General features: G+C 32.1%; 2 protein-coding genes across 2 annotated transcripts; one reads left to right on the forward strand and one right to left on the reverse strand.

Annotated features, from left to right (window-relative positions):
* Window positions 1-2,821: 2,821 nt before the first annotated feature.
* LOC105633967 (GPI transamidase component family protein / Gaa1-like family protein) lies at window positions 2,822-7,345 on the reverse strand. Its single transcript, XM_012216688.4, has 7 exons — window positions 7,329-7,345; window positions 7,022-7,231; window positions 6,837-6,928; window positions 6,653-6,752; window positions 5,029-5,887; window positions 4,742-4,875; window positions 2,822-3,795 (listed from the first exon to the last, which is right to left on the reverse strand). Exons 2-7 carry the CDS (start codon window positions 7,117-7,119, stop codon window positions 2,919-2,921), a joined length of 2,160 nt encoding a protein of 719 aa, XP_012072078.1. The 5' UTR covers window positions 7,120-7,231; window positions 7,329-7,345; the 3' UTR covers window positions 2,822-2,918.
* An 8-nt stretch (window positions 7,346-7,353) lies between these two features.
* On the forward strand, window positions 7,354-14,529 carry LOC105633976 (ABC transporter B family member 26, chloroplastic). The gene is made up of 17 exons (XM_012216700.4): window positions 7,354-8,019; window positions 8,117-8,159; window positions 8,732-8,776; window positions 8,855-8,974; window positions 9,058-9,161; window positions 9,460-9,514; window positions 9,604-9,674; window positions 9,842-9,944; window positions 10,974-11,184; window positions 11,690-11,763; window positions 12,444-12,500; window positions 12,586-12,660; window positions 12,878-12,952; window positions 13,025-13,306; window positions 13,398-13,462; window positions 13,538-13,598; window positions 13,844-14,529. Exons 1-17 carry the CDS (start codon window positions 7,433-7,435, stop codon window positions 13,922-13,924), a joined length of 2,109 nt encoding a protein of 702 aa, XP_012072090.2. The 5' UTR covers window positions 7,354-7,432; the 3' UTR covers window positions 13,925-14,529.
* The last annotated feature ends 4,161 nt before the right edge of the window (window positions 14,530-18,690 follow it).

The following is an 18,690-nucleotide window of genomic DNA, read 5'->3' on the forward strand; positions in this document are numbered from 1 at the left end:
GATGAAAGATTCCCAAAGAAAGGGAAAGAGTAGTTGGCCTTGGATTTTCATGGGTATCAACCCATCAAAGCCTTAATCATGAGATATTAAATTATTATTTAAAGAAGTTATAATTGTAGACAGAGCAGCCACGGATGATGGTGCTGATATGGAAATAAATATAATAAAATTAATTGACAATATTCGTAAATAAATTGATTGATAAAAAAATATTATATAATGTTGCTTTAATCGAAAAATACTGGTTTAATGCCTAAATTGACACGTGGAATAAAAAAAAATCAGTGGTGCCAACAAATGTCCATATCAATCCATTAAATTTTGTAACTTATATTTATTACAGATTTCAAACTTATAAAGTGCAACTATTAAATATAATTATTTATTAAAAATATATAATTTTCTATATTTTCAATCACCAGATATGTTAACTAAGTATGATATTTTAAGCATATTTTAATTAATTATTAAATAATAATTTTTATATTTTTTAATAAATACAATTTTATAAATGTTCAATAAGTTGAAAGATTAGCAAGTAAATATAAAAGTTAGGACGCCACTAATTTTTTTTTTATGAAGTGTTAATTAATGTATTTGGCAAAAAAAAAAAAAAAATCACATTTGATTAATATTTATGCCAGTTTTGATTTGCATTTATTACAAAATTATTTATTTTTTTTGTTGTCAATATACAGTTCTTTAAAAAATAAGTAATCTCAAAATCTGAATTAGGAGACAGATGATTAATGAATAAATATCCAATAGCTTAATCAAATATAATCATCAATTATAAAATTAAGTGAATTGATTGTTGAATTAAATTTTTTAGGGCACCTTAGTGTGGATGAGAACCTGTATTAGGGTTAGGGTTTAGGCATCCATCAAATTATAAAGGGGTCAATTCACCTTCGTCTCTTTCACTTGCCAAATTTCGAAATTATCATATGAAGAATTTTACTTTAGGGTTACTTATTCCTAATTGATGTGAAATTGAAAAATTAGTAGCTAAGGCATCAATTTTGCTATAGAAAGGGTTCGAATTTTGGGTAAAACCATGACAATGTATGCATTTATTTTTTATTTTTATAATTTTAGCTTAGTAATGCAGTATAGTGTCTTTTTAACATGAAAAAAGAAAAAGAAAAGAAAAGAAAAAAAAAAAAATCATGGCTCCTTTTCCTCATTACTACACCTTTTCCCTGCAAATTGAGGTCTTCCTTAAAAGATGAACCACAGCCACATATTTCCCTTATGGGCAGCATCTTATAGGAATCGATAGAAAAGCAATGAAGCTTCTACATAGCCACAAGCAACACCACTTTTATGATAAGCTACTGTTACTGGTTCCTTCCTTGCCCTTCTGAGTAGGTAAAGAACATGTTCCTTCAATTAAATATTATCATTTAGGACAGAAGAAAACAGCACTAACAGTAATGATGGGAGCATAATTTACGCCTTGAAGGCAACTTGTCTTCGTCAACCTGTTTCTTTTACTTCAATTAGCTTTTTAATAGCATAGCCAAGCCAAGCAAGCAAATGCTCATTTAAACAGTAACTACTAATCTAAGCAAGAAAAAAAAAAATTTTTTTGTTTATTAACTTGAACAAGAAATGTGTTGTGAAGTAATAATACAGTTTAAATGTTAGTTACAGAAAAAACGGATATATACTCCAGTTTTGTTTAATGAATCATAACTTAGTGCATGAAGCATTTTCGTTGCTGGAATCCTTGACCTTCAAGTTCAAAGTGAGAATGGAATGTAACGTGATGAAATTTATCTTTAATATAAAAGTATATATTGCGTTGTATTTCATTGCATCTTACCTTACCAAAACCCTATAAACATACAAAAATTTATCTTTAATTTTGTTTTTTTTTTATTTATTTATTACTTCCTATTGCATTATTTATTCAGACAGTGACTTGCCACAACAAACATTTGCTCTAGCTTTTACCCAAAGAAAACATGGTCTAGTTTACCCATATTATATTAAGAAATCATATCCATGTGGTCCACATTGCATAAGATATGGAATTTTTTAAAAGAAGGGGGTGAGCATTTGCATCAAATTGAATTAAACCACTCCTAACTAAATAGACAGGAATTTTTTTTAAATGAAAAATCAAATAACATATTAAAAAAGTGAACCAAATCAGTTCAATTCAGTTTTAATTATTAAAATCGAAATTAAACCAATTTTGGACTTACATTTTGGGTGCAAGAAAATCGAACTAAGCCATGTTTGTACTTTTTATTGAAAAACCACAACTGAATCGATAATTAAAAAATTGAACCAAATCGACTAAACCAAATCTGTTGGTTTGGTTTTCAGGAAGTTTGCTCACATCTAATTTAAAGAGTCTAATTGGCATTAAAATCGAAATTGATATTCCAGAAAAACAAAATTCTAGATGCCATTGTAATATATTGAACGTTATTTTTAAAAAAATCTTTTTCAACTTAAATAGATGCTAGACCCTTGGTGTGTGAAAGTTTAAACTTCAGAGAAACAGAGACACTTCTGAAATGTGTCCTACATAATCTCTAAATTTTACCAGAGTTCTGCAATAGATGGGACGATTGAGCTAATTGAATAAATTCAATGCTGATGCTTGATTACTTTTAATCTAAGCATACCGGTTATTCACTGCGGATGTAGCTATGAACAGAGCAGGATGAATACAAGGATTCATATACCCGACACCAACTAATTTGACATTAAAGGCTTAGTTATTTTCCAAAGAAAAAGAAATTTAAATAATAATAATAATAATGGTAAAAAATAAAAAGGAAAACAAACCATCCATGGAAATCAATTTAGAGATGACAAGAACATAGAAAATTTCCTTTAATCTCCTGATTTTCATGTTTAGTTCACAAGTAATGCAACAAAGTACAAAACTGAGGAATGTGTCAAAAAGAATAAAGCAAAATGTGCATGCATAACATCCAACATGGTAGGTGAACCATACCTATAAAGATGTAACTAGCACTGTTCCATGCCCAGAGGGACTCCACCCAATTCCAGAAATCACCAACATTAATGCTGTCACACCCTTCGAGTATAGCTTTCGACATAAAAAATGCAGCTGGTGGAAATGCAACAAAACTCAAAACCAGATTACAAATAACCCTGAAGAAACTCCTTGATGTGGCAGCTCCAATATCATGCTTCAAAGGTTGAGCCATCAAACACATTGGCACTATCAGTAATGCCCCAATTTCTGCTGTAGCAAAATTAACAACTGACATGAGCAGCAAGCCAATGAAAACAGCTGAGATGGTGACTGATTTTAGAATAGCCCATTCGCCTTTATGACATTGATATGCATTAGCATGAGAAAACGGTGAACCCAAGATCAGGTACAAGATTAGGAGACTAAGCATTGAAAGCAAAACCCAGGTGATAAAACTAGATGCTGTGCTCAAATCAGGTATTTGACAAATGAAATATGGAAGCAACAAAACTACTGCACCCCATATATGAATGACAAACACTGCTTTTGCTGCATTGAGCCACTTCCATGACTTGAAAGTTATGCCCATCTCCTTCGATGCAGTTGATTTAGAAGGGGAAGATTTGCCATTTTTCATGCCAAGATCCAATTCATTAACCTCAGCATAAAGGGAAGCAGAAACCAGGGGAAGCGGAGCTACAAGGAGTGCAAAAGGGATCATGTAGACTCCTACTGACACAAACTTATTAGGAGATGTTAACAGGTATAGAAAAAATGATTGGTGAAACTTCTCAAGAAGATTATTTACTGATCTAATAACTCCTTCAATCAACCTGCATCAAAAAAACAGGAAAAATATTCAGCTGGAGAACAAAAATATCCTGAATTTGACAATTGAAACACCATTATATCACCAAATAACAAGTCTTAATTCATACATAGAGAGAAAAAAAGAAAGAAAAGAATCGAGTAACGCAAAATAAGAATAACTGTAGAAGCAGAGTGTAGTCAGGAAATATCAATGTTTAAAGCTCTGAATGTTTATCATTAGGCATTTACACTATAATACTTCAAAACCAACCTTCAGTGCATGGCAGTACAAGCTGTTACCAAACTGGTGAAGAAAAGCTCAATCTGACATACTGGGTTGAGTTTGGTCTATAAATCGGATGATCTTGGTTTTATATGTTGGTGTGCTAAAACCTGACTGTTCCCTAACTGGGAAGATATTAAAACCTATAAATGCAATATCATTTTGCAACAACAAATATTATATACTGAGAATTACTAGCTTGGTTAGCCAATCACCCATATCCAGTTCAAACTGATCCATTTACCACCTTGCTTTCGTGCACTAATCATCTCAATATTTTTCTATTCTCAAAAATTCAAAAATAAGGACAAAGTAATCTGTCTTTTTTATTTGCATTATATCGAGAAAAAACTAACTTCCCAAGGTTTCGTCTCTTCTTTTACACGATAGTTCAGGTCTTTCAATGAATTGCAGCGATTCAAAAAGACATAAAAGTTGTGAAAATGAACTTAGTCAAAGAAAACAAAGATATCCTTTCTACTTATTCAGATTTGAGACAAAAACTGCTTGTATTCAACAGTAACAAAGGTCAAGTTGTAAAAGATTCTCATAGATAAAACATATCACCACTATGTACATCGGCATCGTTGGAAACTACACCTACTCATCATGATTTCTATGTAATATGTTTGATCTGAAAGGCAAGTTACAAAGAAAATAAGAAAAAAAAGTGAAAATAAGCTGACCTGCCACCTCGCAAGAGAAACTCATTTTGCCTGGCTTTTTTATTAGAAGAAACTTTGGTTGAAATCTCCAAAGTAATCGCATCAACTTGGAAATCACGGAAAGCACCATGTGGACCCGTGGGAATACCCAGTGCCTGAGAGCAGGACAAAAAAGTTACATAATGTGCCAATGCAACTGAGGTTATTGCAGGCAACAGATAATCCCCCTTCATGTCATCCCAAGCTACCCCAATGAAAAACAAAAAGCAAGAACATACTACATAATAAACTATAAAAATATAAAATACCTGGTTATACAATGAGCTCACAAGTGTAGCAGCACCTTCAACATAATCTGCAGCTGGAACACCAAATTTCCAGTTGGGATTTAAATTTCTGCTCACTTTCCCTAGTGATTCAAATATATTTCCTATGATCTCGAGCCATTTTAACTCTAATAAAGACCAAAACTTCTGAACCTTTACGTGCAAACCTTGCCTATGTACAGCTAAATAATTCACGATATTTATGAGATCTAGGTTTGGCATCTGCCCATTGGATGCCTCGGCAAAGATGCTAAGAGTGTCATCCCATTGTGCATTTCTATCAGTAACCTTTAAAACCAGGGCAGCAGCCATGGTCCCAGCACGTCTAAAACCATCAAATACCTTTCTTTTCACAACAGAATCTTCTTTTGATACATAAATATTATCGGCTTTGGCACATGCATCAGCACTTAGGGAAGCCAAACCAGTAAATAATGGTGTGTGATAATCTCTTAGCCAATTGGCAACTGAGACATATTCGCCATACTTCGAATCAGCAATGAGCCAAATAATATCCTTGGCCAGCCATGTAACTCGGTTGAGCAAAGAAAAGACAGAGTACGCGATACTCAAAGATAAAGTTTGATTCAAATCACTCTTTCCAAAATGGTAAGGTGTCACCAAGACAATAGCTTCTTTACCATCACCACGAGGTGCTCTTATTATTCCAACAGTGTTGACACCATAAGACGAGCAACTAATGTTCTCTCCTATTATCCTAGACTCAGGGCTAGAAAAGAACTGCAGTGGATTAAAATGATTCAACTGCGGGTGGAACTTGTGATAACTAACTTCAGCACCCAAGTCTGACATGTACTTTGCTAGGAGCCTCCGTCTTTCTCTGTGACAAAACAGAAACAAAATTAGATAAACATAAATTGCATTAGAATCCCTTTACTTTATTCTTTTGTACATTGAAGTCAAACAAAGAAGAGTATTAATATCATGAATCTAAAACAGAAACAAACAAAATATAGGAGATGCCATGAAAAGAATAAAGCAAAGATGCACCAAGTGTAACACGCCCCTTCATGCTGGAAAAATAAAAGCCACGCTGTGCAAGCAATCAAATTTTGCGCAGAAGGTAGTAATGAAAAAGGAAATTACGATTAGCTCATCCGACAAAATTTCAGGATTACCTAATATAATCTGACCCACCTAGTGATCAATACAAGTAACTACCTGGAATTGGACAAGTGAATAAAACTCCTTTATCAGATGTATAGATCAAAATAAATTAATCTCATTCCTGCTTCAGACTGGCTAACAAATTATCCAAACAATAGTTAGCTGTCTGCAGAAGTCATTGTTATTCGTTACAGCGCTAGTATATCTTCTAGCAACCATCAGCATATAGATAAACCTTGCATACACTTTCAATATTCAAATTATTAGAACGATGAAGTGTTTCATAATGCATATTCAAACTGTAATAAATAAAATATAAAATACCTCAGATATGTGTTATATTCTATGATTTCAAAAGCAAGTGCTTATATTATCCAATTGAAGATTCAAAATATCATGAGTAAAAAAAATTAAAGCATTTGAAAGTTCACAAAGATGAGAAAAATACTAAAGAAAAGTATAAAATATATACACATACATGCCTGTGTCCTCAGGCCCCAAATTCAAGCTACTCAAGTCCTTAACCAATTTATTTGCCTCCGAAATGTCATGATTAGAAAGCATAGAACTCGCGGAACCTGTAATTCTCACAAATTACCCAACTTGCATTCTTGCAAAGTTAAAATTACTCAAAAATAAATTATTGAGTGAAGTGGCCAAACCAGGCATGAGGGCATTTTCAGAAATGTAAGTGTTCTTGGCGAGCGCTGGTAGTAGCAAGAGAGCTAAAATCCCAGCGGTACAACAAATAACACTGAAAAATCAAAATCCCCCACCATTAGAAATCAACCGCCAGTAGATAATAAGGTGAAAGGTTCAAAAGTTAGGGTTTGGAATAAGAAACTACCTAACAAAAACACAATGAGAGATTAGGAAGATCCCAAGACGCACGATGGGCCTTGGCTTGATCTTGGGGATATCTGTCTCCTCCTCCTTCTCGGCCATGAATGAACAGAGAATGGAATTATCGATTCACTTATTTTTCTGTAACTTCCAATTCGATCACCTACGCGAAGCTAAGGTCCTAAGGATCTATTTTGGGTCCGAAGTTGCAGTCCTGAAAAGAAGAAACAAGCGAAGGATGAGAAAAGCAGTGACCTTGGGTCAAACGTGAGCCTACTATGAGTGTGTGTGGGACCGTTGGATCGACGTACAAATTTGTTTGACTTTAAGACGTGGCTTATAACTAGTCGTTCATAACAATGTGTAAACGACGTCGTATGACCTCTCAAGGCTACTGCAAAAATGGCCTTTATCTATGGCAGCTCTGTCAGTTTTGCTTACTGAAGTTTCAATGGCACTCTCTCCTTTAAATCTTTACTCTCTTAACAATCCTAGTAAATACGAGAAAAGATCTCTCTTCTTTTCGAATATAGAAACCATGCGTTTCAATTCCCAATTCAAATTCCAATTCCCTGTAACTTCTTCTCGCAAAATCAGATACCGCGGCTTTGAGTTCCCAAATTCAGTATTAGCTAACACAATATGTGAAGGAGAGGAGGAAAGTAGAAATAAAAGGAATGTGAAATTTTCAGGAAAGTTTCAAGATTTGATTGGGCGAGGCAGGGATTGGTGGAATTTGTATGATTATAAGGAAAGAGAAAATAGATCAGGGAATGCAGTTACAGTGAAGAAATTTCTTCTTCGAATGTGGGAATTGCTTGGAAATGAGAAATGGATTATCTTTGTGGCATTTGCTTCCTTAATTACAGCTGCACTTTCAGAGATAACAATGCCAAATATACTAGCAGCTTCTATCTTTTCTGCCCAGAGTGGTGAATCCATGGCTTTCTTTAAAAATGCATATCTGTTGGCTGTACTGTGCTTCACTTCAGGAATAAGCAGGTTAGGTTAGGTTAGGCTCTTATATGCATTTTTGGCTTTGAGGTATGGATGTTTAAAGAGTCTGCAATTTTCATTATGCTTTGTTTTGAATTTTCAGTGGCCTGCGAAGTGGCTGTTTTGCAGTAGCAAATATGATTCTGGTTAGTACCTTTTAAACGACCGCTTACTCTCGTTTTGGGGAAGAGGTAAAACGAACTGCAGTTTCACGCCAAAGGAAACTTTTCCCTGTTATTGGATCAGAAGGAAATTTTTCTTCAGTTTCATTTTAAGTAACAAATGATCGGTGCCCTAACGAAGAATTGGGTCTAAACTTTCATTGTAAAAGTACATGACCATAACTCAGAAACGCTAACTTCTATTTTATGGCTGTTGCTGAGATTAAATTGGCAAACTTTTGCATTCATATTGCCTTTTCTTTTATTCTTTCAAAGAATTATTCGAATTCTTTGAGCGCTGCACTATATTGTGTGTTCAGAAATGGAAATTTCAAGACCAGAGAGAAAAGCATAAGAAGGTTCTCTGGCCTTCAATATGGAAGGAAAAGGAAGAGGAGCATAATTGTTGGAAAGAATTTTTATTTCATAAAATAATTTTACTATAAAAGCACACCAATAATTTAATTGGTGGATTTTTGAAAAATTAATAATTAATGAAATTTCTGTTTAAGCTAATTTTTACATCTACAGGCGTTCCTTAGTGGTGCAATCTGCAGGTTAAGCGTCTCAGGGAAACTTTGTATTCAGCTCTTATTTTTCAGGTTTGTGTTATTGTTATTCTTGAGCTGCCGTTAACATCGGATGATTTTAATTATTGATGGTAGTTTCCTTTGATATAGGACATAGCCTTTTTTGACAAAGAAGTTGGTGGCTTGACAAGCAGATTAGGGTCAGATTGTCAACGACTTTCTCATGTTATTGGACATAATATCCATTTGATAATGCGCAATGCCCTTCAGGTTGTGCTTCTTATCAATTCCTTCCTTTGATAATGTGTTTGATTTTGTTGGCTAAATTACAGTTTTGTTTTTCAAATGCTTAGGGGACAGGTGCCTTGATTAATTTGCTGTGTTTGTCTTGGCCTCTTGCATTGCCATCACTTGTCATATCCTTCATTCTGGCTGCAATATTTCTAGTTTACGGCAGGTAAGTTTATGTGCCTTATCCCACAATAGTAGGATAGCTAGATGGATTGCTTCTAGTTCAAGGTCTCTATGCTCCATTAAAGAAATAGTATGATGATTCTTTATGTGATTCAAAAGCGTGACATAATGTTATTGATGAAGAACTAACATAAAACTGAATGGTATGGAAGGACAGATCATTGTAGGTGACCCCATCTAGTTTGGGATTAAGGCTTAACAGTTTTTGTGCTGATAACAATGACTATCAGTCGCTTCTTTATTAGTATGAAGAATTTCATTGAAGCCTGTGTATTTAATAGGTATCAGAAGATGGCTGCCAGGTTTACTCAAGATTTCACTGCTTATGCCAATGAGGTAGAAACTATATGCTTATTTGAATTGCTTAGGAAATTTTGTCATTGGAATGATAGCTTAGTTTAATCATCTGCTTCTGTTTGATATAGGCTGCAGAAGAGACATTTTCCTTGATAAGAACTGTTCGGGTTTATGGAACAGAGGGAAAAGAACTTGGAAGGCAATAATTTATGCTAGTAATATACTATTAAATCCATAATAGTGTAGTTGTCTTTTAACACTGTCATGCACACTAAAAGATGCACAATGATTTAAATTCTGAGCAGACTTATTGGTTTTGTAATTATTCTGAATAACAAAACTCAAGTGATCTTTTCACTGTGTTAGGTACAACAATTGGTTGGAGAAATTAACTTTTGTAAGTTGTCAAGAGAGCTTGGCTTATGGATTATGGAATATGAGCTTTCACACCCTTTACCGGTCAATGCAGGTTTGCATATTTTCAAGTTGATGAAAACAGTAATATATCAGTTCAAAAATGCTTGATGGCTCTAAAAGGTTCCATGAAATTAATCATAAAAAGGCAATTTCTTATTCAGCGTTCAGCCTTTTTCTCACGAGTAAAAATATCGAAAAGGAAAAATAAAAAAGAGGCAGTAGATGGCTAGGTTATATTCTGATGATTGTCATACAGGATGAAGGTTATTCTTTTTTTACTCTGTTGGGTTTCCATTTGATTAGTTTTCAACAAAATAATTCTCTCTTCTTCAATGTGATAGGAGGGGAGAGTTCTACATGATGATTGTCATATTGAATCCTCTTTTTTCCAAGCTGCCTGAAAATGTAGCTTAAACATTTGTTCTCTGATTTGCATCACCTCAGTGAGGACTACTCATCTTCTTCTTTGTGCTGCAAAATTATTTTCACGAGTCACCTTGGGACTTGATTGGTAGAACACAAGTAGCAAGCTAAATGTTCAAAAGGACGAATCAATCTATATTTGTTCCCTTGATGATTTCAAATGTATTGATCTCCGTAACTACTATTGCACCTCTACTTCATGCAATCAACATTTCTGTGGGCTGATCAGCTGATCCTTGTCTTAAAATTAGTAAATTTGAATATTACTCTGTGTTAGGTCATGTATATTGTGCTTTAATTATTATGCTCGCTTGTCATACATGTGGAAGATCAAGCACGTCCAAATTTCTGTAGATGGACACGCTGTGTAATTGACAATTTGGGCTTTGTTTAAACCCATCCAGAATATTGACCACAATTTACAAGTGCACATGTTTTGTGATTGCATAACTGAATTACCTCTTGATTGATTACTGATCAATTAGCTCTAGGTGTTCCCTCTTGCTCTGATCCTCCCTATGCTAGCACTGTTGTCTTGAATTTCCAAATTTCCAGTGACAGATCAAATTCTTCTCAATGGCTATTGACAGCATTTGAAAGCTGCAATCTGTATGAAGTCAATAACAAAGCTAATTCCTTGTCAAATTACATTTTATAGGTTTTTGCAGTGATGTTAGGAGGAATGTCTATTATGACTGGACATGTGTCAACTGAACAACTCACAAAGTATATATTATACTGTGAGTGGTTAATTTATGCAACCTGGAGGATGGTGGACAATGTATCATCATTGTTGCAGGCAATTGGAGCAAGTGAAAATGTTTTTCAGTTAATGCAACTCTCACCCAGTGACCAATTCTTGTCCAAAGGTTAGCAGTATATTCATATCTAGCAATGGTTCAAGAAAGTTTGTCACAAAGTACTATTCAGCTAAAATAACCTTTTTTTTTTTTTTTTTTATCTCAGTTATATGAAACTTCATAATGCCTTTTAAAGTTTAGATTCATGGCATGTAAAATTTGTTAAACTAAAGACTTAAGAGTCCTACTTGCACTAATTATCTTTATCATTGCAGGTATTTGAAATTGATTAAAAACCAGATGTTTATATTTTTTTTTATGTATATTATTGAAAAGATATTGAATGGAGAAGATGGATCCTGAAGTAATTTGGAACAAACAAAAACCCTTTTGACCATTTGGTGCAGAACTACTTTGTATTTGTTTTTATTTACTCTTAGTTTTGAGATTTCTTTTCAACAGTTGCTATCTAGCTTTTTAATCTGAAATTCTTGATTCCATGCCTTAAAGATTCTTCCAAAAAATCTTCTGTTGCTAAGTCTAACTAACATGCATGCTTCATTCCGCTTTATAGGTGTGAAATTGCAAAGGCTAATGGGACAAGTCCAATTTGTTGATGTATCTTTTCACTATCCTTTAAGACCAACTGTAAGTATTATCTCTTGTTAAGTTAGGTGCTTGTATTTTCCCATAAAGTGATTCATATAATTAAACTGTAATCAACCTAGGTGAATTAGCAACCAATGTGGTATAATTCCTTTTTCATTGTAGATATATTTGCTTTCTACAAGTGATTTGCAATTTATCTATTATGTACACTTGACATTGTTTTGTTTCATTTAAGAAGAAACTAATTACATTGTTTCCTTGAAAGCTCCTGGTATCTCAGCTTAAAATCTCAGCTTAAAAGGAGTGCGACAGCAATCAAAGAAATGGAAATATTAGTAATCCTGTGTTTTATAACACAGTCATATTTTAAAAACATCTATAGACTCTCATAGAAACAGTCTGCTGGCACGAACAGATATTGTTATACAAATAACATGACATAATTATTGAAATTCCTTACAGTTTTTCTTTTTTTTCTTCGCTTAAATTGTTATGAATTTGCAAAAATTTTTAAGGAGACATTAGAAAGATGGCTGCCTTTGTAGTTTATAGCATCATTTGATTTTAAATTTAATAATATTTGTGGATTGTCATGGTCTTTACAGTTGCTTATTCATTATTAAGACGGCATAAGTTTATTACTTGCTTGGTCTTACGTATTCTTAAGGCTGGCTGGGGAAGCAATCATTTTTCTCAAATTTTCTCTTGTATTTGAACAGGTACCGGTTCTAGAACACCTAAACTTTTCTATAGAAGCAAATGAAGTGGTAGCAGTGGTAATTATGTCTATTATACATAAATTACTACTATGATGATACAATAAAGAAAATGAATTGACCGCTCATTTGTTTTTTTGGCAAGGTTGGACTCAGTGGTAGCGGGAAAACCACACTAGTCAATCTCTTGCTTCGGCTCTATGAGCCAGTTAACGGTCAGGTAAACAAGTATGATGCTTAAATGGACCATTATGTTCAGTATTTGCAATAATCTGCTGTTCTGTACGCGTAATGCATGTGTGATCTTACGTTATTATGGAGAAAAAACTTAGTCTTAATTCTTTATCAACCTTGCGTTTGGATTCACAGTCCTTGAGCATTGCCACCATAGTTTTCTTGTTAGTTTATTCTTACACGAATACGTGCCCGGTTTTCAGATCTATATTGATGGTTTTCCTCTCAGAGAGCTGGATATGAATTGGCTTAAAGAAAACATAGGATATGTTGAGCAGGTTAAGTTTTGTCATCAAGATACATTCTTCAAAGAAGTTATGTTGTTATATTGAAATCTTCATTTTAGGCAGGACCCTCAGCTCTTTCATACTTCTGTCAAGTCAAACATTACATATGGATGCAATAGAGACATTAAAATGGAAGACATAGAATCTGCTGCAAAAGTGGCCTATGCTCATGACTTCATTTCTTCTCTCCCTGATGGTTACGAAAGTCTTGTTGATAGTAATTTACTAAGTGGTGGACAGAAACAGCGAATTGCTATTGCTAGGGCTATTCTGAGAAATCCTGTTATTCTGGTTCTTGATGAAGCTACCAGTGCTCTTGACTCAGAAACCGAACACCACGTCAGGGTAACTTGCATATCACCCAAGAAAATTTAACAATGTGACATGAATGCGATGTACACAACTAAAGTGTCTGATCTGCTGTCTACACTATTAGGGTGTTCTTCAAGCGATCAAGAATGATGCCAACGCAAAGAGAACTGTTATTATCATAGCACATAGGTCTTTCCTCTCTCACTTGTCTTTCTGATTCTCCAGGTATGAGATGATTTCTTAGCTGTTTACGAAATTTTGCAGGCTTTCTACAATTAAAGCTGCTGATAGGATCATTATAATGGATGGTGGTCAAATTGTGGAGGTAATTCATTTTACTGTAATCAATCTAATTGATCTACATGGCCACGAAATTCTGAAGGAGCAAATATGAAACTCAAATGCCTACTACTTTTTAAGTGTGCTTCATTTCTGTTTCTTTCATTTTTATGTTCATCTTCTTGTTGTAGCAAACCTAACAATTAAGTCTCCAGATTTGATCTTTTGGAGTATTTGGTGTGACAAACTAAGAACTAAAATAATTGGGTGAATTATGAACTTGCTCTGCAGTTGGGTAGCCACAATGAGCTACTAGTCAAGGATGGGTTGTACTCAAAATTAATCAAACTGCAAGCAGATTTTCTGGCTTAATTACTGAATCAGTGGCTTCATGCAAGATAAAAAGAATTGCTCTTGACAAGCTCAAAATAGTGGTCAGGCTGAAGCCTACGAGTTCAGAGCTCAAACAACTTTTATCAAGCCTCGTAGAAAGTTCACAAGCAACCGCACTCATTTACAGTCCTAATAATTTAAAGCCATATTTGAGCTGTGCAATATGCACTATCACTAGACTAAACCTGCAAGTAGTACTTGCTCGCTTTTGTCTTTCACTGCCTTCTTGTCTCCCTCCTTGATATTGGTAAGCGATGGCTCATCATCATCATCTACTACCCCTTTGATTTCCTTCACTGCCTTGCGCTCCAGAGACTCGGAACTTCTATCTTCTTTCTTCTCTTTGTTGTCCATTGCTAATCTTTAATCAAGCTAAGCAAGAACTCCCTTGTTCTTTGCTTCGTGAAGATTTTTAGGGGGATATATAGATATATATACACAGTTTAATTGGAATAGGTGCAGGTGTCATATGCTGCTTGTAAAACATGTATTGAGCTCATGCAAAGTGTGTATATTGCTAACATCTGTAATCTAAATGTTAGTATAAAAATTTATATAGTAGATAGGGATTGGCATTCGGTTAATTCGGTTTCTATATATTTGACTTTACATTGTGTGATCGGAATGAATATTGAAAATAAAAGATTTATATAAACTAATTTGAAATTAAAGTTTAATTATTATTGCTTTTTCTAATATGAAAATGAAATTTAACCTGATTAATATATAGAATTAAATTGAATGAATTTAGTTTTTAATTATTTTTTAATAGATTTGATTTTTGTAGATAGAGAAAATCTTTATTGAGAGTGCTTCTGGCTGATGGGACGGGAGCAAAAATTTATCCAATAAGCCGGGAAGACTTTTGATATTCTAAAAAAAATATATATATATATTGGATTAATAAATAAATATTGTTTTATGTTAAAGCTTACTTGCAATTTTAAAGCTCGTGTTCTTTTGTTTATATATATATATATATATATATATATATATATATATATACAACAAAGATTGTAATTAATGCATGAATCAATGAATTTTTTTAAATTATAATAAAATATTTATTACTTTGATTTATTTCTTTTAAAAAATTATAGAAATCATTATTATATTTAACATAAATAAGGATAAATTTTAAAAAATCATGTTAATTACTTTTTAAATATTTTAAAAATAACTTATATTAGGATAGGAATTGAATTCTTTCTTGTTTTTTATTTTTTAGAATAGAAATTGGAATGCAATTGACATATAATCCTTATACAATTATGATTAATTAGCCGTCCAAAAACCCTTATTTAAACCCTATCCAAAACTCATAGATTTTTAGGTGTTCTTTATCATAAAACCATGTCTCCCAAACTTGTGAAATTGAAGTCTTTAGATTCAGAAATCTTCGAAATTGAAGAAGAAATCGCCGTCAAGTCTGGAACGATCAAGATCGTGTTGGAAGATGGTTTCGCCGATAGCAAAAATCCCTCTCCCTAAGGTGGATAGCAAGACACTGGCCATGGTCATACAGTGGTTAAAGAAACAAGCTGATAAAGAAGTGAACGTGGATAAGCTCGGAATATGAAAGAATAATTTTGTGGATATAGACAGATATTCTTTATGACCTTTTGATGGCTTCAAATTTTCTTGATGTGAAAGATTTGCAAGACAGTGTGCCAAATTTGTGCATTTGATTAAGGGAAAATTGCCCGAAGAAATCCGAAAAATATTTAAAGTCAACAATGATTTCAGTGCTGAAGAAGAAGAGCAGATTCGAAAGGATGAAGCTTGGGCTTTCAAAAAGTATTACGAAGGATTTTTGTAATTTTATCCTATGTTGATATTTTTGTTAATTTTACTTGAATTTCAATTTTTATAGTAATATCTCAATTATAATTAAGGATGGAATTGCAAATAAAAAAGTTTTTTCATTATTTTTTTAAATTATGATTTGATTCTGATGAAAATTTAAGATATAAAAGTTTTAAAAAGATTCAAGTAGTCTAAACAAATAATGTTGCACATTAAATTTTAATTTTTAAAATAAATGTGCTAATCAATAATTTAATAACATAGTTTTCTGTTACTTATCAAAAACTCCAAGCACAACATATAAATTAAATTAGTAAAATATAATCTTTTAATCACGTAATTTGTTTTATATTATTTATATTTTAAATATAAGCGTTAAAGAAAGCCTAATTGTTCTAATATTTTGAATTGATAATAAAGTCAAAATTATTATTCATTTAATAAAAATAAATAAATAACTTTTTAATTACTTAATAATTACCTCAAATATCATATACCAAACTTTTGAACGTGTCACTCACTAAATATGAATATAATTTGACATTCAAGTGACATTTAAAATTTTTTTATTATTGATTTTTTTTTTAAAAAAGAAATACATTTTATTTGCAATTCTATTTTTTATTGCTTTTGAGGGTGCTATTGCTACAAAAGTTGAGATTGGGCTAAAATTGCAAAAATAGTAAAATTTGGAGTATTCTAATACGTTAGGTTTTTAAACACATGATCTTTAGATTAAAAAATACTAAAACGTCTTGTTAAAATTAAGGCACATAAATATGTATATTAATTTTTTATTAGTAATTTTATTTAGATCAGATGAAATATGAATATGTTTGAATAGTTATAAAATGATATTTATAAGTATTTATTACTAGATCTTTTTGGTCAGCGAATCACTGTTCACCAATCCAAACTCAGTGTTTGGTCCGTTATGCAGAAAGTGGAAAAATTCATCAATATATGTTTGCATATTTTTATAAATGTATGAATTAAATGGAAGCAGAAAAATTAATTATAAAGTCATTCATCATAAAAATATATAGACCCACACATTTATGTATCATCAAAACAAAATATTTATATTCAATCAAATTATTGGATGCCCTTTGTATAAAAATTCTACATTCAAACTTTATATTTTAAAATCAATTAATGACGTTTAAGATAACTTGTATCCATATTAAATTTTTTGGCTCGCGCAGAGTCAGGTCTATGCCTATAAGGGGGAAAGACTTATTATAAATAAAACATCTTGCTCTAGAGACATGAGTCACTATTGTCAGAGTATTTTTTTTATTATAAATTAAAACTTAATTAAACGAAGGCTCACACGTTGCGAGGATTGCTTTTTATATATTTTATTTTGTAATTTATAATTTAAAATTTATAACTTAAGAAATTATAAAATAAAAGAAAATATTTCATTTTGGTTTGAAAAATCATAAGTTCGTCAAATTCAATATTAAAACCTAACTAATTGGTAAGTAATTATGTAAATAAAAAAAATTACTACCCGATCGTGGAACTAATTTAAACATTGCAAATTCTAAAATTATTTATCTACAAATTAATTTTAATAAAAATTGAGATATAAAAATTTAAATTAAATATTAAAAATTAATATTTATTAAACTATCTATGCATTGCACAAATATATAACCATAGAATCAAATAGGATTGCATTTTTTAATTTTCTATTAGTTGTAATTAATTTACATAAATAATTATCACAATCAATATGTAATAAATGATTATTTATTATCAATCTATTTATCATCATTTGAAATATGTGTTAAACATAGTATCAAAAGATAATACCACGACCCATGTATGTGCAAAAATAAATGGAAGGAAAGAGATGAGCTTAACTCCATACAATCAGTTTCTGTACCATATAGTAGCTTATCAGTAATTTACTAAGTAACTAAATCTAAAATAGTTTGAAGGAACACTTTACAATTTCTGCACTAAAATGCATAACACCACTTGCAAAATTGGCACACACCAAGAAAAAAAAAAGAAATACTAATCCTCACCCTCACTTCGTAAACTTATCGTGGTAGCAACATAAAAAATTTAGAATCTCCATTTACAAGATATATCTTAAGTTGATTTTTATAAGGATTTTTATCACTGAATTTGAGTTCTTTTCACTGACTAAAGACCTGTATTTTTGACTGGTGCCTGAAAACATAAGGAAATAATTTAATGGAAGAATTTGAACATATGAAAACCGGTAAAATGGACTGTGTTAAGCAGTCCTGTCTACCAGTGTTTTCATCGATGGAAAATAAAACCTCAAAATCTCATTTCTACTCTAGGCACTATATCTACAATTCATAATTAAGTTCATCACTTGATAAGTTTATTTTTACTGCTTTTGCAAACTACGCCTGCAATATTTAGAGTTAGCAAACCATGGTTTGGGAAAGTTAGAAATGCCATGATTTTCCTAAAGCAATTTAAACAAACACCGGAAAAAAAAGAAAGCAAAAATGTAGTTTATGTCAAAGAGGCAACATTGCATACCTAACCATCAAGGGACATGGCAAGATAGAGTACTCAAAGACTATACAAACTATGGCCAAATAGGATTGCAACCTATACATATTCCAAGAAAGAAAATTCAGATTTGGTTTTATACATTCAATTATAGAAGGTTTTTATCTTTAACAGTTTCAGCAGATAATACCTTTATTAATAGCAGAAATTTCCACACCATATTTTTCAAATTACAATTATTCTTGATAAACTTCATTTGGAAAATATATATACATACATAATCTCCTAATAAATATGTGAATTAAATTGGAAGAGAAAAATTAATTATAAATTGTCATATTCATCATAAAAGAAGAAATAGACCGACACATTTATGTATCATGAAAACAAAAATATTTATCTTCTAAAAAAAATACAAAAATATTTATAATAAA

Source organism: Jatropha curcas, chromosome 11, assembly GCF_041381405.1.
Source record: "Jatropha curcas cultivar XTBG-Jc1 chromosome 11, XTBG_Jcur_1.0, whole genome shotgun sequence".
In the NCBI taxonomy this organism is placed as follows: domain Eukaryota; kingdom Viridiplantae; phylum Streptophyta; class Magnoliopsida; order Malpighiales; family Euphorbiaceae; genus Jatropha; species Jatropha curcas.